This window comes from Dasypus novemcinctus, chromosome 19 (assembly GCF_030445035.2).
Source record: "Dasypus novemcinctus isolate mDasNov1 chromosome 19, mDasNov1.1.hap2, whole genome shotgun sequence".
Classification (NCBI taxonomy): Eukaryota; Metazoa; Chordata; class Mammalia; order Cingulata; family Dasypodidae; genus Dasypus; species Dasypus novemcinctus.
Window position 1 is genome coordinate 77085307 of NC_080691.1, and position 26069 is coordinate 77111375.

Here is a 26069-nt window from a genome sequence, read left to right on the forward strand (position 1 = left end):
TGATTGTTGCTACCCATGCAGCAAAGACAGACTCACAATCTTCTGTATTCTAAATGGAGAGAAATCTCTTTCCACAGTGATTATGTTCAGAAATGATCCAATAAATATAAACCAGGATGATTTATATTTTCTATGTGGAATTCTATGTGGAAAATTCTATGTGGAAAAGGATATATACAATGACTTTCCTACTGTGTTTTGAAGCCTCAGCATACCCCTTAGAGCAGAATACATACTTCACTACAGTCAATTATTTATCTAATCAAAATGTTTTCATTAACTTCTCAGCTTACCTCTGAGTGTTGGAAATGGAGATTCAGGAAATGCATTAAGTTATGGTCAAAATTAAATTCTATTGGGGTGAACTAAATATAAATAAAAAGTATATTATAAGAATAAAAATATTGTAAAACATGAATATGGGTGATATTGCATATATAAGACTTTTTACAAAATATAAATACACATGTACTAGAGAGAAAGAAACAAAACAGCAGCTACATAAAGCAGGGTAAATATAGAGAGATCAAGAAGTGATCAGTTTTGCTTGTTTTTTATTATTTTGCAATAATGCTCTAAGCCTGAGGTAATGAATGTAAAATATGTGATTCCACTGGATAACTGCACACTTTGGATGGTTTATGCTTTATTAATATGTATCAATACAATTGATTTGTTAATAAAATAAGGAAAGAAATTTCATTTAAGCAGTTATATGTTTTATAAAAAATATAAATCTATTAAAATTATAAAACATAAAAATATAAGGGAAAATGCACCTTATACAACAATATGGAGGAGCTGATCTAGGTATGTGAATAAATCAATGGAAAATGATGTACGAAAAATATATAGGTAGATAGGTTAGATGGATGGTAGAGAGAAACAGAGATAGATGGTAGAAAATTTTGAGAGTCTTACCCACTGAGAACAGGTGATTGATAATTTCCAGCATCACTTCTCTAAACAGCTTTCTCTGTGGTGTGTCTAACAGATCCCACTCTTCCTGGGTGAAGTGTACAGCCACATCTTTGAAGGTCACTAATTCCTAAAACATCCAAGAATTTTGGGTTCACACAGGGCTATTCTTACCAATGTCCTGAGTGTGATGTTCAAAATAACAGCACTGAAGAAGCAGAGTCTGTGTATTTGAAACTCAAAATATGTTTAAGATTCCAAAGAAAATAATTAACAATCCTGAATTGCATTCTGCATTTCAGATACAATTACAGAAAAAAATACATTCTAAATAAATAACACCTCATTGCAAAAGAAAATCACATGATATGGGGTTTGATATACATCTGGAAATTTCCCAATAAACTTGTAACTATGCTTTCTTGCTGCTGATTATAACGCTTTCACTCAAGTATTCATAACTAAATCAATCTTTCCCACCAGTTTTAAGAAAATTTACACATTTATGGTAAGGCAAGCAATAGTTATGTGTAGCAGTTTCGTATTATTGATGAATTCCAAAAAGAAATATTGGATTATGTTTGTAAACTGATCTTTTCCTCTGGACATTCTAGATTATAGTGGATTCATAGGTTTACTTGTTTAATTATGTAAACCTCTCAAGCCAGTAGGGCTTTGAGTCCCTATCATTTAGTGGGTAAAAGGCATTGCAAAGGACAGGGATGGGGGTTTTTGATACTGGAGTTTTGATGTTGGAGTCTGATGCTGAAACCTTAAGCTGGAGCCCTGAGAAGCACACAGAAGAAAAAGAAGCCAGCCCCAGGAAGGGAGGAACCCAGACCCCTCAAAAATGTTGGCAACCTTCATGCTACAGCACATGAAAATAGACTTTGGTGAGGGAAGAATATTATGCTTTATGGCCTGGTATCTGTAAGCTCCTACCCACAAATAAATATCCTTTATAGAAACCAACCAATTTCTGGTATTTTGTATCAGCAACCCTCTGACTAATACATCATAAATATCTTTTTTTTTTTTTTAATATTAAGTATGGTTAGATTATTCCTCTCTCTAGATGAACTCATTTTTCTTTCATTTATAAAATCATTTAAGAATAGGGTATGCATTTTGACAAACACAATCATTTAATGTGTGAATTACTTTCTAACTAAACTCTATTCACAGATCTATTACTCATAAAAATGGCAAGGAACTTTGAAATATTGAGAAATATGCAAAACTGAATAGGCATCACACAAAACTGAGGTTCAGTAAGGTCTCCTTCCCTCAACTCTACATATCTAATGTATTGATTATAATGTGTAAGTACAGCTGGTCCAGCATCACAAGGCAGAGACACCTAAATTAGTAGTACCAGTACGTGGCCTTAAAATGACCATTCTTGTGGTTGGATGCCTCTCAATCTGAAATTTTTCTGGGGCCTACAATGACCAGTTTTCCTTGTTTATCTTGAATCTTCATCTAATCTGTTAAATATTAAAATAATTCTGTTCATTACTTCTGGTCTCTCCAAATCTTCAAGTATTTTCCAAGGGACAAAAACTTTATTATACCTATTATATGGCTCCTGAATCCACAACCACAATGAAGAAAAAAATAATTCCTATACATTGCATTCATTTATAAAATTTGAATAAATTTCACTTAGGAAATTAAGTTGGGAAATTTGAACCATTGTGTTAAGTGGAATTTTAGTGTCCTTTTTAAAAAGTATTTCAAAATGTGCAAATAGAGTCCATCAAAATGTTAAGAAAATCAAAATTTGGTAAAATAAATAAATGATTCATCATTCTTTTAATTTACTAACTTTCTCATGTTCTCCTGGCAAATATGCTCACCCATACTCCCCAGGACCTGTAACACTGTTTTGACACAATGTACCAGCTAAAATGTTAGCCTCCCTTGTGATTGTTAACTTCTTTCTCATCTTTATCACTTCTCTTCACCACATGCCTAGGCCATTCTCAGACACTAACATGATTCACTAAATCATTATTTGTCCAAAGAGGCAATGCTTTGGGTTGAAAAAGAAAACATCTGTCATCTTTTCAGAGAATACACAGCCTTTATGGAAGCTAGAATGAACTCCTCTAATGGCAATAAATAATCTCTTTCTCTCAGGAAAGCAATTATTTATTGATTAGTCCCTAACTTGCCATTTTTCAAGAGTCCTATATAAACTTAGTTTAAGTCCAGATACTTGGATATCTCCTGAAAGCACATGGAACAGCCACACAAATAGGAGTACTTCTCATCTGCTGGCAACAGAAATGCAATTTTAGTTGAAGAATTTCCTACTCACCTCTGCCTGCATTTTCATTACCTCAGCTGGTACCTATTTTTCTCTGGATTTTCACTCACAACCAGAGTAACAGAAGATGAGCATACCTGAGAATGGAGAAAGAAGACGTGAAATTTAAAATTCAAGTCTTGACTATAATTTTCAGGTCCACCTGTCATGAAGGCCAAATCCTTAACCTAGGAGTAACCACAGTCCAATCAAAAACAGGAACATGAAGAGTGCTCCAAAAGAAATAGGGTGAGGGCTGCTTTCACTGCCCCAGTGACCGATGAAGCTGCTCCCAACTTTCTCCTTTGCCAGGGGTATGACAGAGTCACAGCTGTGTGGAATAATCCGAGTAGTCCAGGCCTAGACTGTAGTTGCCCAGAGAGACTGATGAGGCTTTATGCCCCTTTCTCCCCTGCATGGGGAAGGGATGGAGCTTTAGATGTGGGCAGCAATCTATGTAGGGCAGGTCTAAGATGACTGCAGTTGCCCCACTGACTTCTAATTATTCAGTCCATGCCAACCAAATATACCTGCAGTTACCTGGATAGGCTGGTGCAGGGCCAACCAGCCTCCTCCCTGCCAGAGGTGGAGCTGAAGCCTAGGGTAGGGCTGTAGTCCAACCTGGGTGGAAGAAACTGGTTCCTCTTTTCACTGTGATTTTCAGTTCGGACTGAAACTCAATGTTAAAAGAAATTTAAAAATGCCTAAATAAGTGGAAGAACATTCCGTGCTCACGGATTAGAAGACTAAATATTAAGTTGTGGCTTCTACTCAAATTGATATACTGACTCAATGCAACCCTGTTAAAAATTCCATCAGCTTTAAAAAAAAATTGAAAACACAATCATCAAATTGATTTGGAAGGGTAAGGGTTCCTGAATAGCCAGAAACATCATAAAAAGAAAAGCAAACTATCATTTGCAGACTTTAAATCATATTATCTAGCTATTGTATTTTAAAAAGTATGGTACTGGCATAATGACAGACACATAGACCAATGGAACCAAAATTATGGTGCAGAAACAGACTCTTAAGTATGGTCAAGTAATTTTTGACTACCCTGTCAAACACACACAGCTTGGACCGAACATTCAATTCAACAATGGTGCTGAAAGAATTGCATATAGTCGAAAGAAGGAATGGGGACACCTATCTCACACCTTATCCAAAAATTAATTCAAAATGGATTAAATACCTAAAAATAAAAGCAAGAACCATCAAACTTCTAGAAGAAGTTGTAGGAAAATATCTTCAAGACCTGGTGGTATGTGGATTTTTAAAGGAGATAAGAGGAGGACCAAGACGAACTGATATTTAAAGTACGTAGAAATTTTAATAAGCTTTACTGTAAACTTGTGGAAATGTATAGAGTGGATGGTAATACATAGTGATTAACAGCTAGTTTATAAATGGGGATGTGGCTGGAAATGGTCATCTAGGGATGTAAATGACAATTGACAGAATGCTTGAGAATCTAGGAACTGAACAGCACAGTAACCAAGAGGTGGATGAGATTTGTTGGTGACGGTACATATGCAAAAGTGTCCTTTGTGAGCTAGAGTAAATGTACATCATTAATGCAGGGTGTTAGGAATGTGGAGAAGCATGGGAAAAATATAACTGGAGTGACCTATGGACTGTGGTTAGAAATAATAAATATTCTTGCATCTATGTGAAAGATGTACTGTGTTGATAATAAGGCAGTATGGACAATGTGAGCCAAATGTACACTAAGGACATGGTAACAACCAGATGATAATATTTTATTGGTAGCAAATATTACACCACAGTGTGGTGTGTTGATGAATGTGTTTGAAAGTTCTGCACATGTGCATGATTGTTTTATAAGTTTACAACTTCTGTCAAAAACTATTTAAAAATTAATAAGGTTGGGTTGGGGAAAAACACACTAAATGTAAGATAAGAATTATGATTAGTAGTAAGATTTTGATAATATTCTTTCATAATTTTTAACAAACCTCTCATGACAATGCAAGGTGTTAGTGGCAGGTTGATGTGTGGGAATGCGGTATGATATGCATGCTTCCTTTTTGGTTCACAACTTTTACTATACACTTAATTATTTATATATGTTTATATATAAATGATATAAAGATGCTCTTTAATCATTAATTAAAAGATAATAAAAATGCAAGTAATTGATGGTTGGCTGAGTTATGAGCACCCTATATGATGTTATATATGTTTGTTTTGTAAGTTCACAACTATTATACAATTATTACTTAAGTATGTTTATGTATGAATGATTGTAGCAGTTTATGTGGTTATGAATTCCAAAAATAGATACTGGATTATACTTGTAATCTGATCTGTACCTGCGCATGACTGAGTTATGATTAGGGTGGTGAGTCCCCACTCCTTGGTGGGTGGGGACGCAGAAAAAATGCATGGTAGAGTAGAGTTGAGGGTTTTTGATGTTGGAGTTTTGATATTGGAGTTTGATGCTGAATACTTAAGCTGGAGCCCTGGGAAGTAAGCTCCCAGAGGAAAAAGAAGCCAGCCCCAGGAAGAAAGGAAACTTGAACCCAGAGGAACGCAAGCCCCAGGAATGTAGGAACCCAAAAAGCCTGAACCCTCGCAGACATCAGCAGCCATGTTCCTCAAAATAGACTTTGGTCAGGGAAGTAACTCATGCTTTATGGCCTGGTATCTGTAAGCTCATATCCCAAATAAAGACCCTTTTTAAAAAGCAACCGGTTTCTGGCATTTTGCATCAGCACCCCTTTGGCTGACTAATATAGTGATATACTTCAATAAATTAATTTTTAAAAATTACATTCTGTAAGCCTGGATATCTATCCCATTTGGCTTTGGGTTCCAAATATTGATTAGAAGAGATGTGGGATAAAAATACTTATATTCTATGTTTTTTGGAGATAGCACAAATGACAAAGTTCAGAGAGAATACTTTGGGTACAGTGTACTGCCAGTAAGTCATGCCTTGTGTTCCCAAAATGAAAAAGCCAAAAATGGTGAGGGCACACCACACCAATCAGCTAAGGAATTAATTGATCCTCTGAACTAGAGCAATACTTAAATAACTGTAAAAATAGGTGAATAAAATAAAAACCCTCCTTGATTCTAACCTTACTGATGATGTTTTAGATACTATCATTATTTCAAATACCTTAAGATTTGAGGCTGACATGGCTCCTATAGCTCCTCTACCCCCATATCAGGGGGATGGAAATGAATTTGAATTGCCAACAGATCCACCAGAAATGGCCTGCCCACCCCACATCTAAAGTGGTGTAAATTTTAGGTATGGTGTCTCTATCTTGGAAAAGCAAATTCAAGACTAGTTCTCTCTTTGACAAGTACCTGCAGGAATAGATGAACAGGACAACCAATGGATTATCTATATATTCACACTTGATTTTCAACATTAGAGCTATAAAACTGGAAATGTTAGTTATACAAATCCCAAGCTACAGAGAGGATCCCAGAAAGATGAAAAAATCTCCTAAGTAGAGCACTCCATGCCACAGAGGCCAGTGCCCATCTTCCACTGGGGTTGGACTACAGCCCTACTTATGAAGGCAGAGTCAAAATGGTAGCCACTAGCCTCTTTCCTTCTTGTACAGATTTACACTCTAGATATTCCTAGGGTTTTACCATAGCCAGCTGAGGCTACTAATCAGTAGCCAAAATCAGATGCCAAGTGTCTCCTTCTCCCCTGTTTTTGGGAAATGCAGCTTCCAATTCCAGCCACGGAATAGCTCCTGGGGCAGCTCACACTGCCAAAGTAAGTCAATCACTGGCCTCTGTAGCTTGGCTGGTAATTTCCTGGAGAGGATTGTGTAGGTCCCCCCAGGTCCCATCCTCCCAGAGGTGGGGCTGTGACTTAGGCTAGTCCTGCCATCTGATTCAGATGGAAAGAAGCCAGTCCCCACCAGCACTGTGACTGTCACTCCACTCTACTTTCTATCATGCCAGATGCAGAGTAAAATTAAGATGGTGGCTACCAGCCTCTTTCTGAATTGGACAGGCTCAAACTTTAGGTCTTCTCAGGATCATACTTTAACCCACTTAATTTACTCATTGGAAGCTGAACTTGGTGCCCAACTGTCTCTTTCTCCCCCATTTTTGTGAAGTGGGGCTTTCAATTCCAGTCACAGAACAGCTCCCGAGGTGGCCTGTGTTTCCACTGGAAGATGGGCACTGGCCTCTGTGGCATGGAGTGCTCTACTTATGAGTATTTTCTGCAGATGAGCAGTCTCCTCCTTCCATTCCTTCAAGTATGTTGTAAGATGCTCTCCTGGCCTTATGGAACTCCCAAACTGGTACTTCAGCTAGCTCCAGATAAGTCTGGGGGTTTTCTAACTGCCCTGTAGAAGGAGCTGACTCTAGGAGCTCCTTACTCTGCCCCCATTTTGCTGGTTCTCTACTGAATGTAATTTTAATCTCAGAAGAAAAACAAATTGTACTAAAAAGGCTGAAGACCATGACCATTTTCTAGGAAATAGTAGCGATCACAACACTATTCATTTCTTGTGGAGTCTGGCAATTTCAATAACTGACTCCAATTGGAACCCAAAAGAACAAGAGGACAGAACTAAAGCATATCATTACAAAGCTCACATAATTGACGGGGTCCTCAATTATGCAACAAAATTTAAGTAAAATTCAAGAAATTGTCCAAAAGCCAGATGAGCATCCACCCACCTTCCTCAAGAGACTCCTTGAGGCATATCACCAGTTTACTGATTCTAGACCTAGAAAATCACTTTAACTGACACAATTTAATCAGCCTTTATCTGTCAAAGTTCTCCTTATACGCATTGCAAACTGAAAAAGGTATAAAAAAGATTAGGACTGCCAATTTAGGGTCTGACAGAGATTGCTTTCAGAGTGTCTTATAACTGGAAAGAGGACCAAGTAAAGCATCATAAAAAAACAATTACTTACAGGGCTTACTTGAATACTGATCTTTTAGGATCAGTCCTGAGAAAAACCCTCCAAAAAGCAGTAGGAATCAGTGAAATGTAAGACATCTATGGTATCCAGGAAAAACTTTTGGTTTACCTAAGTGTGCTCATTGCCAAAAAGAAGGGCAATGAAAATGGGAATTTCCTAGACCCACAAAAAAAGCACTGAAGTCTCATCCTGCAGCTCAATGCCTACTGCAAATATGGGATGAAGACAGTGACATGGAATGATGTGACCCAGGGTTTTTTCCCCACCAGTCAAGAAACAATTCTCATCACACACAAAGAACCTTAGGTCTCTCTCCAACTGTAAAAGAAACCAGTAAATTTTCTGGTGTATACAGAATAACTTTTTAAAATTTGAATAAAAGTTTACTTATAAGTTAAATGAGTCTTTCGCTGTTACTGGGGTGTTAGGAATTATAAGTGATAGGTCTACTTACAGGTTCTCCACTTTCAAGTTAAAGACACCCAAATAACACATAAAATACTCAACATGCCTGAATGCCCCAACCCCCTTCTCAGCAGGATTTCTTGTCAAAGTTACAACCCTTTCTCCCTTTTTTGTCCACAGAAGTTAACAATTTCTGGCAGTACATACCTGCACCCTCCAAGTGGCCTTGCTGGTCTTGATAGAAATCACCAAGAACTTTGGAGTGACTGAAGAAATAAAACAACAGGTACCAGCAATATGAAGGTTACAGGGGCACCTCTGGGAAGGATGAAAGATCCAAAAGAGGGAAAGGTAAGTCTGTGGCCAATGGCACTACTGCACACTTAAAACAGATCCACATAGATGCAAAACAAAAGTAAGCATAACACCTTTAATTCAAAAACTCCTCAATTGTGGACTTCTGGGAAGATGGATGAGAAAGACAAGGGATGTTCTTCACACACACACACACACACACACACACACACACACACACACACACAAAACAGTTAGAGCACAGGCAGAAATGGCCTGGAAAAAATATTTTATCAGTGGAAGACTGGATCTTTCCCAGAAGAGAAGAAAAGGAAAACAATCATGGTGGAAAAACTGTGAGTTAAAAGCTGCAGCCGTAGCTGCCATCATCCTCCCCCACCCAACGTACACTTTTGAATTCTCAGCCCTGAGGGATGGTGGTTACAAACAGAAGGGACCACAGTAATCCATGCTCCTAGGGAATGGGAAAAAGGACACAACCCAAAGCTGAATCAGCTTTTGACACATGAATTTGGTCTACTGTGTCCCATAATTCCTTCCAGGCTGGGTGGGGATATGCCATTATATGCACTGGGAACTAGTCCTGGACTAAAGAGATCTGACCCTCTCAATATCCCTCTCCAGACTGCGACTGGTTGCTGAGGATGCTGAAGGGAGCACAATTATTTCCTGCTCAGGAAAAGGGAGATCATTTACAGCAAAGGTTGGAGACAGCTTTTGAGAAAGTTTGAATTATAAGACTCAGCCTCCAGGCAGGATCTCCTAACACATTGATGCAGTCCATTTTGTAGTGCACACATTTGGACAAGGCTTTCACTGAGGGGCTGCCAAAGAGTACCATCTGCTGCTGGACCAAGGAAGAGTATGTGAGGAAATTAAAAGTAAATAAGAAAGTCTTTTTCTGGCCTTTACAGTCTACATTGGAAGCATCTCTGAAACCCATTTCTGGGCCTAGAGCCCAGATACGAACCACTAAAAGAAACAATCCTAAAGACTCAGAACAGGTTGAACAAAGAATCAAAGGGCAGCAGTAACATACAACCTCCTGCAACTAACTCCCTATGAAAGAGAGAGAAAATTGGCATCTGAGTAAATTCACCATTATAAACAGATGCCTAGGGAAGTAGATTTGGCTCAACTGATAGAGAATTTGCCTACCAAATGGGAGGTCCAGGGTTCAAACTCAGGGCCTCCTGACCTGTGTAGTGAGCTGGCCCACGTGCAGTGCTGATGCACGCAAGGAGTGCCATGCCACACAGGGGTGTCCCCCATGCACAAGGAGTGCACTGCACAAGAAGAGCTGCCCACAGGGAAAAAAGTGCAGCCCACCTAGGAGTGGTGCTGCACAAAAGAGACGCAGATTCCCGGTGCAAGAATGCAAGAGGAAACAGAAGAGCACACAGTGAAGAGAAAGAGAGCAGACAATGGGGGGGGGGGGGAATAAATAAAAATTTATAAATAAATAAACAGATGCCTTAATAGCAAAAAATGAAAAAGCCATACAAAGAAAATGGAAGAAATGGCCCAAGCAAAGTCATAGATCAAACCCTCAGAAAACACACAGTATTCGAGACAACTAATCAATCAAATTCATAAAACTTCCAAAATCAAATTAATAAATAAACTATGGCTAAAGAAATAAAGGACATCAAGAAGAAACAGAGTGAGTATAGAGAAGAATATGAAAACCTGAAAAGTTCAGAGCTCATTGGAATGAAAGACACATTAGATGAAATCAAAAGCACATTAGAGGTATAAAACAGTTGACTTAAAATGACAGAAGAAAGAATGAGTGATACAGAAGACAAAACAGCTGAAATTGAAGAGAGAAAATGAAAAAAAAAAGATCAGTGGTAGTTGAATAACACAAAACACAACAACATACATGTCAATGGATTTCCTGATGGAGAAGAGAAGGGTAAAGGCAGAAAGAGTATTTGAGGAATTAATGTCTGAAAAATTCTCAAATCTGATGAAAGAAATGAACTTACACATCCAAGAAGTGCAGCACAGCCTAATCAAAATAAATACAAACATATCTACTCCAAGACACATGCTACACAAAATGCAAAACATCAAAGAAGAAGAGAAAATTCTGAGAGCTTCAAGGGAAAAGCAACCCACCAAGGAATGCTCAGTAATACTTAGATTTCTCATATGAAACCTCAGTGGAGAGAAGATAGTAGTATGGTACAATTAACATACTGAAAGAGAAAAACTGGCAGCTAAAATTTTTTATCCAGAAAAATTGTCCTCCAAATATGAAGGTGAGTGTAAAACATGCACAAACAAACAGAAACTAAGAGAATTCATGAAAAAGAACCCATCTTTGCAGCAAGAATTGAAGGGAAACTTAAAGCCTGGATGAAAAAGACAGGAGAAGCTTGGAGGAGAGTATTGAAGACAAGCAGAAAGGGTAATCTAAAAGAGTAAAAAGAAGAACAAAAATTAGATATGGCATATGAAAACTAAAGAATAAAATGGTAGAAGTAAAGAATGCATTTACAATCATATCATTTAGTGTGAATGGATTAAACTACCCAAGCAAAAGATATAAACTGACTAAATGGATAAAACATGAGCAATCCATATAATGCCTATAAGAGACTCACCTTAGATCCAGTAATACAAACTAGCTGAAAGAGAAAGGTTGGAAAAAGATACTCCATGCAAACTGCAACCCAAAAAGAGCAAGAATAGCTATACTAATATCAGAAAAAACAGACTTAAAATGCAAAATATGTTTTAAGAGATACAGAGGACCATTATATATTAGTAAAAGTGACAATTAACCAGGAGGAAAAAAGTCATAAATATCAGTGCACCTAACCAGGATAACACAAAATACATGAGGCAAACTGTGGGAAAACTGAAGGGAGAAATAGACATCTCTACAATAACCATTGAAGACTTCAATACACCCCTCAAATCATTAGATAAAACTAGACAGAAGATCAACAAGGAAATGGAAAACTTGAACAATATGATAAATGAGCTAGACCTAACAGACGTACATAACACTGCATCCAAACTCAATGGGTTATACATTCCACCCACATGTTAGGTTACAAAGTAGATCTCAATAAATATAAAGGCATTGTAACTATAAGAAGACCCTTGTTTTAGTCAGCCAAAGGGATGCTTATGCAAAATACCAGAAATTGGTTGGTTTATGTAAAGGGTATTTATTTGGGGTAGGAGCTTATAGATACCAGGTCATAAAGCATAAGTTACTTCCCTCATCAAAGTCAATTTGGAGCAAGATGGCTGCCAACATATGTGAGGGATCAGGTTTCCTGGGTTCCTATGTTCCTGGGGCTTACTTTTCTCTGGATTCAAGGTTCTTTCTTCCTGGGGCTGGTTTCTCTTTACTTTGTGAGCTTAATTCCCAGGGCTCCAGCTTAACTCTTCAGCATCAAACTCCACATCAAAACTCCAACATCAAAAACCCTCAACTCTGTTCTTTGCCATGCTTTTATCTGAGTCCCCATCCTACAAGGGGTGGGAACTAAACACCCCAATCATAACTCAATCATGACCAGGTACAGATCAGATTACAAACATAATCCAAAATCTATTTTTGTAATTCATAAGCACATCAAATGGCTACAAACATTCTTAGATCAAAATGGAATACATCTGGAAATCAATAATAAATGGGAAAGAGTAATATTCAAAAATGTGTGGACACTGAGTGACATATTCTAAACAATCAGTGGGTCAAAGAAGAAATAGTAAGTGAAATTTTTAAGTATGAGATTAATGAAAATGAGAACACAACTTACCCAAACATATGGCATACAGTTAAGTCAATATTACAGGAAAATTAACAGCCCTAAACATCACCATGAAAAAAGACTTAAAATCAAAGATCTAACTGAAACTTGAGAATAGAACAACAAGCCATTCCCAAAGCAATCAGAAGGAAAGAAATAATAAAGATTATAGCATAAATAAGTAAAGGTAGAGAAAAATAAAACCAAATGCTTGTTCTTTGAGAAGATCAATAAAATTTACAAACACTTAGCTACACTATTTGTGAAAAAAGGAGAAGATGCAAATAAATAAAATTAGAAATGAAAGGATGGAAGTTATGACTCACCCCACAGTTTCATAAGAGAATATTATGAGAAACTATAGCCAACAAGTTAGACAACATAGAGGAAATGAACAAATCCCTAGAAATGCAAAAACAACTATACTGATGCTACAAGGAATACAAGAACATTTTAAAAAATCATATTAAAAGATACTGAATCAGTCAAATATCTCTCAATAAAGAAAAGTCCAGGATCTGATGGCTTCACAGGTGAATACAACCAAGCATTTTGAGAAGAGTCAACACCAATCCCTGTTTAAAATCTTCCAGAAAATTGAAGAGGGAAAATTTCCCAAAACATTTTTTTGAAAGCAATATCACCCTAAAACCAAAATCAGATAAAATGCTTCAAGGAAAGAAAATTACAGACCAATCTCTCTAATGAACATAGATACAAATATTCTCAACAAAATCTTTGCAAATAGAATCCAACAGCATATCAAAAGACTTATACACCATGACCAAGTGGTTTTTATTCCTGGTATGCAAGGGTAGTTCAACATAAGAAAATGAATTAATATAATATACCATATTAACAAATTGAAGGGAAGAAAAATCACATGATCGTCTTGATTGATACATAAAAGACAGTCAACAAAATCCAGCAACCTTTCTTTTTTCTTTTTTAAACGATTTTTCTTTTTTTTAAAAAAAACCATTAAATTACATAAATGTTACATGAAAATATAAGGGATTCCCATATGTTCCACTCCCTTACCCTCCCACACTTTTTCATATTATCAACATCTTATCAAGAAAGTCACATCCAGTGGCCATGTGGGATCTGAAGTCCTCTCTCAATTAGAGATGGAGTGGGCATACCATACAAGAATCATCAGGATTGGGGAATAAAATATGGACCAGAATGGACTTATTGGTATTCTGCTATAGACTTGTGATTCTAACAATGGAAGAAATTATGTAAGATGTGGAGACTTTGGTCACTGGAGATGCTGGAGGCAGGGAGAGGGAAAACAGGTGAAAAATATGGGGGTATTTTTGGGACTTGGAATTGTCCTGAATGACATTGCAATGACAGAGACAGGCCATTAGATATCTTGCCATAACCTACATAACTGTGTGGGAGTACAAATTCAATGTAAACTATAATCCATGCTTAGTGGCAATGTTCCAAAATGTGTTCATCAATTGCAATGAATGTGCCACACTAATGAAAGAAGTTGTTAATGTGGGGAAAAGTGGGAGATGTGGAGAGTGGGGCATATGGGGATCCCTTCTATTTCTTATGTAACTTTTATGTAAACTAAGTTATCATTAAAAAAATTATATATATATTAAAAAACCAACATACTTCATTAGTGTGATACATTTGTTACAATTGATGAACACATATTGAAGCACTGCTATTAACCATAGACTACAGTGTCCATTATACTTTATACTCTGTCCCATACATTTTTGTAGACTATGACTAAATATACAATGGCCTGTATCTACCACTGAAGTGTCATGTAGGACAACTTCAATGTCCCCAAAATGTCCCCATATTACAATTATTCTTCCCTGTCCCATCCCTCAGAACCTCTGTTGGCCTCTGCCTTTATATGAATAAGAATTATTCCACTGCTAGAATAACTAGTCTATAGTTGAAAAATAAGTCCACTTTAGTCCACTGTTCATTCCCCAATCTTGAGGATTTTGAGATGCTAATGTCAATTCTGCTTCTAACTGAAAGGGAGCTTAAATCACATGGGGATAGATGGAACTCTCTTGCTTACAGTTTCAGACACTTTGTTCCTTGGGATGGGCATTGTCCATCATTATGTCCTTGTTAGTTGTCCTGGGTGAGTCCAATGAACTGGAGAGTAGGTGTTACAATTCTGCTGATTCAGGGCTCAACTGGCACATGGATGAACCAAATATTTAAGTCCCTGGAACATATAATTAGAGACTTGAATAAAAGAGGCAGAAAAGACATGTGTAGAGAACCTATAAATGAGTATAAACTTTCTTGATAAAAATCCCTATAAAAGATAGGAATAGAAGGAAAATTCCTCACTATAAAAAAGGTCATATATGAAAAACCCACAAAAAATACACTCAATGGGAAAAGGTTGAAAGCTATCTCAATAAGATCAGTAAGAAGACAAGCATGCCTACTGTCACCATTGTTTTTCAAAATTGTGCTAGAAGTCCTACTTAGAGTAATTAGACAAAGAAAGAAAAGACAACCAAATAGGAAAAGATGAAGGAAAACTATCTGTGGATGACATGATCCTATATTTAGAAAATTCTTAATGTCAATGACAAAGTTACTTGAGCTAATAAATGAATTCAGCAAAGTGGCAGGATAAAGATCAACTTAGAAAAATCAATAATGTTTCTGTACACTAGTACTGAACAACCTGAAAAAGAAATCATGGAAAATTCTATTCACAATAACAACAAAAAGACTCAAACACATATGAATTAATTTAATGAAAGTACAGAAAAGAATAAAACAATGCTAAGAGAAATCAATGAAGACCTAAACAAATGGAAAAACATTCTGGGTTCAAGGGTTGGAATACTAAATATCATAAAGATTTCAATACTACCCATATTAGTCAGACAAAGGGGTGCTGATGCAAAATACCAGAAATTGGTTGGTTTTTATAAAGGGTATTTATTTGGGATAGGAATGTACACATACCAGGCCATAAATCATAAGTTACTTCCCTCACCAGTCTATTTTCACATGTTGAAGCAAGATGGCTGCTGATGTCAGTGAGGGTTCATCCCTTCCAGGGTATTGCTTCTCTCTGGGTTCAAGGTTCCTCTTTTCCCAGGGCGTGCTTCTTTTTCCTCTGTGTGCTTACATCCTGGGGCTCCAGCTTAAGACTTCTGCATCAAACTCCAACATCAAAAACCCTTAGCTCTGTCCTTTCCATGTCTTTTATCCATGAGTCACCACCCACCAAGGGGTAGGTAACTCAATGCCCTACTGGCACAAGATGTTTACCTGATTACTTAATGAAGTAAACCTCTGAATCCAATATAATCTAATATGCCCAGAGGAAAAGATCGGTTTACAAACATAACCCAATATTTCTTTTTGGAGTTTGTTAATAATATCAAATTGCTACACTCCACCCTCTGAATTCCAAAAAGAAATTACAATTAAAAAAAAAATCTTTAATCAGTTGCATCGCAAGTACTAAGTCATATCAAAATCAATTTAAAGAAATACAGTTTGTCAGGGTAAAATACTGTCTGCTACAAACCTCTGAAACTTACAAAACAATTCATCTATACCCAATAAACAAATGGACAAAAGAAACACATTTTCATTACAATGAGAAATTGAGAGGGAACATGAGTCACAGTGTCTGTACAGTTCAGCAGACCTTCAAGGAATCCTTTGTTTGGTTTCAAAAACTGGGAGTCATTCTTAAGATGGTTTCTTCTCCTTGGGATCATAAGAGGATCCCACTTTCCACCAGCTGGCTCAATGGCCATTTTCTTGGTTCCACCCTCATCAAACATTTGAGTGTCAACCAAGTCCAGACCTCTCTCTCCAAGTGTATTAGGGTGATTGCCACACCTTACCCAATATTTGGGTTTGAGTTTATATTGGGAAAAAATTTAATGAGTATTGTGTAAACCTAAAAGTGAAATTTTCATCCAGAAAACTTTGTTAATCAGCACACTAATGCCATACTGGTCAGCACTTTTCATATTTCAGGAGTGTTGAAAACTACAACAGTAGGCACACTGGGCACATTCTGTTAAAAAATAAGAAAGATAAGGTGTAGTCCAAGGAATATTGTGTTCCTCTCTGTGAAGGCTACCCACTTTCTCAGGGACTTGCACATAAACCTTGGAATGTACCATTCAGGGAATGTTGTGTTCCTTCCTGAGGATGCTGAACTCTTCCTCAGGAACTGACACATTACTCACAAGTTAACATCTATAGTATCGAGTTCATTAATTATGAGTGCAATAAAGGGAACAGTGTCTTGTCAGGGAAGTCCCACCCTGGGAGACAGTGCTCTGCATAGGTGCTGCTTTCAATCAATACTCTAGTATTGGCTGCTGATTTGGGACTTCCCAGCCGCGAGCTAGATGTTGGTGAGTTTTTATGCAAGACTGATCTATTTTTCTGTTATTTTGTGACTCTAGTCAATACTGATTTACTCTTTTTACTGAATATGGTATTCTTGTTTCTCAGTCTAATTGTCAGGATAGACTTATTATACTAGGTATGTACATATATATTTATTTTGCATCCAATAGGGACTCTGGCCAGAGATGGGCCAGGTATGTCAGTATGCCACCCTATGTGGTGACCTTGTGAATGTATGTATGCATATTATGAGAGATTGGGATAGAGCAGTTGGATCCCTGTTTATGGACATTCCTTCACTTATTTTGTATACTTTCAACAAAGGCTCACTAGCCATATATATATATATATTTATATTGCATCCAATTGGGACTCTGCCTGGAGGTGGGCCAGGTATGTCAGTGTGTCCCCCAGTTTGTTGACCTTACATCTGTAGTGTATATATCAAAAAGGATTATGATGCAGCAATTGGACCCGTTTGTAGACAACAAACAGGGTCTATTTTGTATTCTCCCAATTATTAACAAAAGTTTAATAAATAAATGCCTATGTATTGCTTTCTTATGCTTGAGTCATTATGTCAATCTCTTTCTCTCTCTCTCTATATATATATACTAAAGCATTAGCAAAGCATTTTATCTAGCAGAACATTTTGATGTAGTCAGCAGAATTCGAGTACTATTACAGTATCAGGATGACTCTTTTCTTGAGCGCTCAGGTAACGGAGGGAAATCATGTGGAGCCACTTGTGCAAGGAAAGGTTAAATCACAAATACAACATCTCATACAGGTGGAAGTGCTGAATAAGGCCCTTGTTAGTGAAATCATGCTTGTAAGAAAACTCTCTGTTAAAGTATTGATTAAGATATAGAAAATATTTTGGCAGCAACTGTGCAAACCCACTGCTGCCTACATGATAATGTGGCTGTGGGCTAGTGGGGGCTGATGGAATTAAACCTCTGGAAAAGCAGGAAAACTGGGCTATATTAGGGTTCTCTCTTCAATTTTCACGCTGATTCTGGGTGGACCTGTATGACCACACTGATAAAATAAGTGGAGATTTTTTATCAAGGTGTTAAAGGAACTTTCAGTTTTGAATCAATAGCTTACTCCTGATCTTCAAGTCTCAGCGTATCCTAAAGAGTAGTAATCCAAAAAATGCTTGTTAAATGTCTGTCTAAATTGCTAAATAAGAGTTTAACTGCACTTATGCTCCTCAAGTAATCCTAACTGGTTGCTCATTACTAATAAAAGTGTTTCCAAGAACAAGCTTGCATGTAAAAGACAACACGGATTCTAGAAGAAATCTTAAAATCAAAGATGTGAAATGATCAAGGGCTTGAAGACAGTCATACAAAAAGATTAAGAATTATGGGTCAAATTGAAAGCTTTATGTTTCTATTTGTGAGTTATAATTCTTTTTTTGTCTGCTCATTCAATGTCAGTGTATATTTTGATACCTCTGGATGGTAATACTAAATTGATAAATGAAAATTCCTAAAAGAGATCTACTAAAATTTGATGTTTGTTTATGAGAATGAGTTCTATGAAGGTGAAATTTGTCTTGAAATGAAATGACTATAGTCTATGTTTTAATGGATAATTATAAGAAGTTTGTAGAAGCATTGTTTGAATTGAAATATTTGAATAACTAATTCCAAGAATTTATTATTAAACAGAAACTGAATTGATAACAAAAAGTAACCTCATAACAGAAAAACTGTCAGCAGCCAGTCTCCCCTGCCAACTTGCCTCTATAAGACTGTTTCTAGTATTGAATGCTATTAAGTATTTAAAATAAAAAACATATTTGCATATAACCAAATTGAATCATTATTTTGACAAGTTTGTTTAGTATTGATAGTAATTGTACATTGTAAGAGATTTGTTTGGAGACAGTTTCCAAAATCATTTTGGTAACTTATGTATGTAAGATGTATAGAATGTGTTTTTATTATTAAGGAAACAGTAAATAATTTTGTCCTAACAGTAAATAATTTTGTTCTAAGATAAAAAGACTAGTTATCAAGAAAGAATAAAATGTGGGACAAAACCTGAATGAATACAGAAAGTGCAGAAGGTTAGTGGAAAAGGAAATTTTGTGGTTAAAGTTGAGTAAGATCTATAAAGATTTAAAAGCTTTAATATTAAATAGCATATTGATGAGAAGTTAGAATTTTGTTCTTTCTCTGTTAATGTAACAAAGGTTCTCAAGTTATTAGTCTGTTTTAGTAGAAGTTTATAGTTTTTCTCCTGAATAATCAATATACAAAGAAAGTCTGTTTTAACAAAATAGCTTCTTATACTTTAACCTTATCATTTCCTTGTTGTTTAAGAGAAACAGGTTGTATCACTTTTAAAAGAATACAATGCTCAAACCTGCTTTCTCAAAGTCAGATCCCAAAAAGTATCTTTTTATTTCAAACTATTGCTAATGATATGTTCTTTTACCTTGAAAAAAATGTAAAGTAAGAAAATAGTTGAGTTCACTTAACATGTTGTTAAATAAAAAGTGTTTAAAAGTGTTATGAAATTAAAAGGGATTCTTTTTTTTTTAGATTTATTTTTATTTATTTAATTCCCCTCCCCTCCCCCGGTTGTCTGTTTTCTGTGTCTTTTTGCTGCGTCTTGTTTCTTTGTCCGCTTCTGTTGTCTGTCAGCGGCACGGGAAGTGTGGGTGGCGCCATTCCTCGGCAGGCTGCTCCCTCCTTCGCGCTGGGCGGCTCTCCTTATGGGTGCACTCCTTGCACGTGGGGCTCCTCTACGCGGGGGACACCCCTGCGTGGCACAGCACTCCTTGCGCGCATCAGCACTGCGCATGGGCCAGCTCCACACGGGTCAAGGAGGCCCGGGGCTTGAACCGCGGGCCTCCCATGTGGTAGACGGACGCCCTAACCACCGGGCCAAAGTCCGTTTCCCCTAAAAGGGATTCTTTAAACCTCTGTTAATTAAAGTTGTATGTGTAAAAAGTTCATATGAATACTTTAAGAGTATATAAAGTTCCTGGAAATTTACCAATGTTTCAGTATAATATTAGATACAAGTATAATGTTGTTAATCACGGTTGTAATTATTTTAAAACATTAGTGTCACAAAAACAACCTCTTATCATAAATTAAAGTAACACCACTGCTGTATGCAACAGTCCCAAATATTGCTAGTTTGTTGCAAGAAATCAATCGTTTCACCATCGTTTTGTTTTAAAACTTATTAAGACTTTATTGAATATTTCCTTAGGCAAGTCAAGTCAGCCCACATTTCCCTATCTGTGGAAAAGCCAACAATGGACTATTGTAGTACTTCCCCAAGGCTATGTGCATAGCCCAACCATCTGCCCTGGCCTAGTGGCAAAGAATCTGGCTGCGTGGAAGAAACCTGTGGCTGTAACCCTATTAATGATATATTAACCAGTAATACTTCCCCCCTCCCCCAGTATTAAAAGTATCAGAGACAGTAGTATCTTATCTTAAGGGCCTAGAATAGGCAAACAATTGGGACAGGTTGCAAGGTCCCTGCTGTGCTATCAAATTCTTAAGTGTTGTTTGGTTGGGTAAAACAAAAACTATACCCTCTGCTTTAATTAATAAAGTACAATGTTTTCTCACATTAATGGCACTTGTAGTATGTTGGGATTCTGAGAACCCTTCATCCCTCATTTAGCTCAGATATTAAAACCACTGTATGTGTTAATTGGGAAAGGTCATTCATGGGAGCAGGAGGACCTCCAGCAGGCTCCTTTGAAAAAAAGAGGAAGGAGGGGGTGGATATTGACTTACCCTGTGAGTTGGATGTGGGCAGCACCAATATTGCCTTTGGGTGGAGTCTGTGGCAGAGTCAACATTCTAAACAAGTACCCCTTGAGTTTTAGTCACAATTCTGGGAAGGGGTCAAAAGTACAATATAGAAAAGCAGTTGTGTGCAGTATACCAAGCCCAGCTGAAAGTGAAAGGCTTAACCTAACAGTGTCCAGTCACTCTGAAGACTGCCATCCCCATTCAGGTGCGGACTGCAGATACTAAAAGCAAGATAGAAACAATGGACTGTTGTGAATCACCCTCTGAGCAGGAAAGATCTGTAAAAGAACATCTAGGATGCCTGCCAGCAATGACAGATAACTGTCTGTCATATCCCTGCCCACTCCTCTAACTACCCTTTCAGGACGGTTGAGGCAGATGCCTTTGTGAAGATCCAGAGGCATACCATTGAGAACTGAGAAGGCATCATGGATACTGGACCTTGTGGTGCCTGGCCCAGCACACCTAGCTGCCTGTTACTTACCAACAGCCTATGGACATCACCCATGAGTGTCCTTCACGCTCACTCCAATGACTCTGACATTAGTCCCCTCCTGCTTTTGGAAGGTAAAAAGTATGCTTTCACTGCTGCAGACACTGCACCGTAACGCTCATAACCCACCAGCTACTATTTTCTGCATAAACAATGAATCCTTACAACAGACTAAATTTAAATTAAACACTGTAAGTTGCAGACGCAGGTCCAGTAAAGATGCTAAGAGCAAAACGAATGCAGGAATTAAAATATTGAGTTAGTTTATCAGGTTCCCCAAAGCCCAAAATGGGGGAATAATAACTTGTTCCTGGTTATGCCTCAAACTATACAAACAGGGGAAAATAAAGTCATTTTTGATCAATTACTGGCCTATACAGCCTTGCTTGTTGAAAATCGTAAGCCCATGGGAAATGAGTGTATTCACTGAATATCTGCTGGTTAAAGGTTTTATTATTGTTTGCAATATAATCTACTATAGTAATGGATTATGTATAAAATGGTTGAATACACAACAGAACTTTAATAATGAAACATATTGTGAACTTAAGTGATTTGATGACTTGTAGCACACACATAAATGTATATTGTTGAATATATATGTAAATCTCGTTTTAAGTGACCAATCCTGGGACCAAATGTATTAGGAAAAATTTATTATAAATTGTTCAAACCTAAAAGTGAAATTATCATCCAGGAAGCTTTGTAAATCAGCATACCAATGCTTTATTGGTCAACGCTTTTCATATTTCAGAAAGACTGATGAAAACTGGAACAGTGGGCACAATGGGCATGATTTGTAATAAATAAGGACAAATAGCGTGCATTCCAGGGAGAATTGTGTTCCTCCCTGGGAAGGCTGGCCACTTTCTCAGGGACTGGCACATAAACCTTGGAAGGTACCACCCAGGGAGTGCTGTGTTCCTTCCTGAGGAGGCTGGCCTCTTCCTCGGGAATTGACGCAGTACTCCCAAGTTGGCATTTATAGTATCAAGTTCATTGATTATGATGCAATAAAGGGGACAGTCTCGGTCAGGCCAGTTGAAGTCCCACCCTGGGAGATGGTGATCTGCACAGGTGTTACTTTCAATCAAGACTGGTATCAGCTGCTGATTTGGGACTTCCCAGCTGTGAGCTAGATGTTAGTGAGTTTTTATGTAAGACATTTATTTTTCTGTTATTTTGTGACTCTGATCAATATTGGTTTAAACTTTTTACTGAATATGGTATTCTTCTCAGTCTACTTGTCAGGATAGACTTATTAAACTAGATATGCATATATGCATATTTATTTTGCATCCAATCAGGACTCTGGCCAGATGTGGGCCAGGTGTCAGTGTGTCCCCTGGTTTGGTGACCTTGTGAATATATGTATGCATATTGTGAGGGATTAGGATATAGCAGTTGGACCCTGTTTGTAGACAATCCTTTGCCTATTTTATATTCTCCCAATTATTAACAAAAGTTTAATAAAATAAATATATATATGCTATGTATTGCTTTCTTATTCTTGAGTTAATTGAGTTATTATCTCTCTCTCTCCATATATATATATGTAGCAAAGAATTAGCAAGGCATTTTATCTAGCAGAACAGAGTATTAACTCTCCTAGCACAGTGATGTGAAGACATTACCCTTAGCTTTGGAATACAGGCTCAATGCTCTCAGAGCAATGAGTTGACTACCTGGCCTTTCCTAACCTTCAGGGGACAGGTCCACCCCTCTCAGAACTGTGGGGTGCTGATCTTAACCACCCTAATCATTGGGGAATGTGCTCCACACTCTCTGTACACTGGGCAGCAAACTTCTTCCAGAATATTGGACAGGAACATCCACTCTCTTCAACTGCTATGGCAAACTCACCCTCTTTGTACATGAGTGGGGTTCTTTGCCCAAGGTGATATCTTAATTCCAGATATCAGCATCTATGATTTTCCTCTTAAAGTTGTTTCTCTTTCAATCTCTCCTTTCCACGTCCCTTTTATTCCAGGCTGACAGTAGTTTTTTTCATACAGCTCTCTCAAAAAGTCTATTGGTATAGAATGCAGGAAGCAGGGGACCAAGCCATCAGACAGTAAGACTTTCTACAAGTCTTTCCTAGATAACTGCATCTTCAATATTGATTTACCAATTCTAAGTGTAGTCCTCCAATGGGGCACTTTCATCTGGAAGCTTGATATCCAGAGACTTGGAATTTCCAGAATCAATTTCTGTTTTCTTTTTGCCTGATAATTCAGTTCCCAGCATATCTCTCTCATCTAACATTTTGCTATAAGCTGCAAGCAGAAGTCAAGCTGCATTCTCCAGGTTTACTTTGGAAATTTCTTCAGCTAAATGCCTAGGCTCACTATTTTCAAACTCTGTCTTCCAAAAACACCAGGAGTTAATCTTGCTAAGTTCTATTTAACTTTAAAACATGGATTGCCTTTCCTCCGTTTTCCAATAACAGTTTCATCATTAACTTCTAAGGCATCATAGAAAGTCTCTTTAGCATCCATCTCACAATTACTTCCTTCTAAGTCCTTATCAAAAATAACTTTAGGCTCCATAGTGCTATCTACAGTCTCTGCAAAGCAATTTAGGCCTTTTCCATCAATCACTTCACAATTCCTCCAAAAAATACCCCTTACCAATTTCTAAAATCGTTCCAGCATTTCCGTAACTGCAAAAGCTCTTTCCCACCCCTCAGTACCAAATTTTGTATTTGTCAGCCAAAGGGGTGCTGATGCAAAATACCAGAAGTTGGTTGATATTTATAACGGGTATTGATTTGGGGTAGGAGCTTACAGATACCAGGCCATAAAGCATAAGTTACTTCCCTCAGCAGTCTATTTTAATATTTAATTGGAATATTTAATTGGAACAAGATGGCTGCTGATGTCTGTGAGGGTTCAGGCTTCCTAGGTTCCTAACTTCCAGGGTTTTGCTTCTCTCTGGGTTCAGCATTCATCTCTTTCCAGGGTTTGCTTCCTTTTCCTCTATGTGCTTACTTCCTGGGGCTCCAGCTTAAGGCTTCAACATCAAACTTCAACATCAAAACTCCAACATCAAAAGCCCTCAACTCTGTCCTTTGCCATGTCTTTTAACTAGGAGTCCCCAACCACCAACATGTAGGGACTCAATGCCACACTGGCACAAGAACCTCTGTATCCAATATGATCTAATATGCCCAGAGGAAAAAATCAATTTACATATATAATCCAATATTTCTTTCTAGAATTCATCAATAATATTAAACTGCTACACTACCCAAACTGATTATAGATTCCATGCAATACCAATCAATTTCCAATAGCCTACTATAAAGAAATAGAAAAGGCAATTGCTAAATTTATTTGGAATGGAAAATGCACCAAAATAGGCAAATGCATTCTAAAAAAGAAGAGTAATGAAGGAGGAATTTCACTGCCTGTCCCTAAAACATATTACAATACTACAGTGTTCAAACAGCATGGCATTGATACATAGACACATTGATCAGTAGAATAGAATTGAGATTCCAGAAATAAACACTCTCAGCTATGCCCAAGTAGATTTTGACAAACTTACCAAATCCATTTTAACAGAACAGTTTCTCCAACAAATAGTTCTGGGAGAACTGGATATCCATAACGAAAAGAATGAATGAGGACTCTTACCTCCCTCTCTATACAGGAATCAACTCAAAATGGATAAAGGACCTAAATATAAAAGCAAGGACCATAAAACTAGTAGAAGAAAATACAAGGGAGCATCTTAAAGACCTTGTGGTATGTGGTGGCTTCCTGAACCATATATCAAAGCATGAGCAACAAAAGAAAAAATAGAAAAATGGGAGATCTTCAAAATTAAGGACTTTTGCACATCAAAGAACTTTGTCAAAAGAGTGAAAAAGCAGCTGGCTCAATGGGAAAAAAATTTTGGAAATCATATGCCCAATAAGTGTTTAATATCCACGGTATATAATGGATATGCATGTATATATGTATATATATCCATTATATATAATGCTACAACTCAATAATAAAAAGTGAAAGTACTCAAAAAATGGGGAAAAGTGCTATTAAAAAGTTAGTAAAATGCAAATGTTGGAAATGATGTAGAGAGAGACAAATGCTTATTCACTGTTGGTAGGAATGTAGAATGGTACAGCCACTGTGGAGGACTGTCGGGCAGTTCCTAAGGAAGTTAAATATAGACTTGCCATGGGACCCAACAATATCACTACTAGGTATATACCCAGAAGAACTGAGAACAGTGACATGAATAGATATCTACACACTGATGTTCATAGCAGCATTATTCACACTAGCCGAAAGTTGGAAAAATCCAGGTGATGAATGGATAAATTGTGGTGTGTACACACAATGGAATGCTATGCAAAGGTAAGAAGAAGAAAAAAGAAGTCGTGAAATAAATGACAGCATGAATGAACCTGTAGAATACTATTTTGAGTGAAGCAAGCCAGACACAAAAGGACAAATACTGTATGATCGCACTATTATGAACTAGATTATGTGAAATATATTTAAATATTTTAAGTGAAATATGAATATAGGTAGAATTGCACATAGAAGAACATTTTTCTTTGAAGCTGAACAAATGTACATTAATACTACAAAATGTTAATAACAGAAAAAGGGAAACATTGAACTGAATGGAGGAGAGAAAGCATGCCTGCACAGTGAGCCAATGTCCACATGATGGTCCAAGTGCCTGCATGATGAAAAAGTACTCATGCACTGAGCTGA

General features: G+C 37.2%; 1 protein-coding gene across 3 annotated transcripts in view; it reads right to left on the reverse strand.

Annotated features, from left to right (window-relative positions):
• The window catches only part of LOC101432823 (zinc finger protein 596-like), a 134473-nt gene that overhangs the window by 8969 nt on the left and 99435 nt on the right, over positions 1–26069 (reverse strand). For 2 of the 3 annotated variants that reach the window (XM_058281974.2, XM_058281973.2), the window contains 2 exons: positions 3242–3327; positions 922–1048 (listed from right to left, as the gene is read on the reverse strand). In XM_058281974.2, the coding sequence (XP_058137957.1) occupies positions 922–1048; positions 3242–3259 (145 nt within the window). In that variant the 5' untranslated portion in view covers positions 3260–3327. Of the gene's footprint in view, positions 1–293; positions 353–921; positions 1049–3241; positions 3328–26069 lie in introns of all 3 variants that reach the window. The other variant, XM_071209985.1, reaches the window with a different exon arrangement.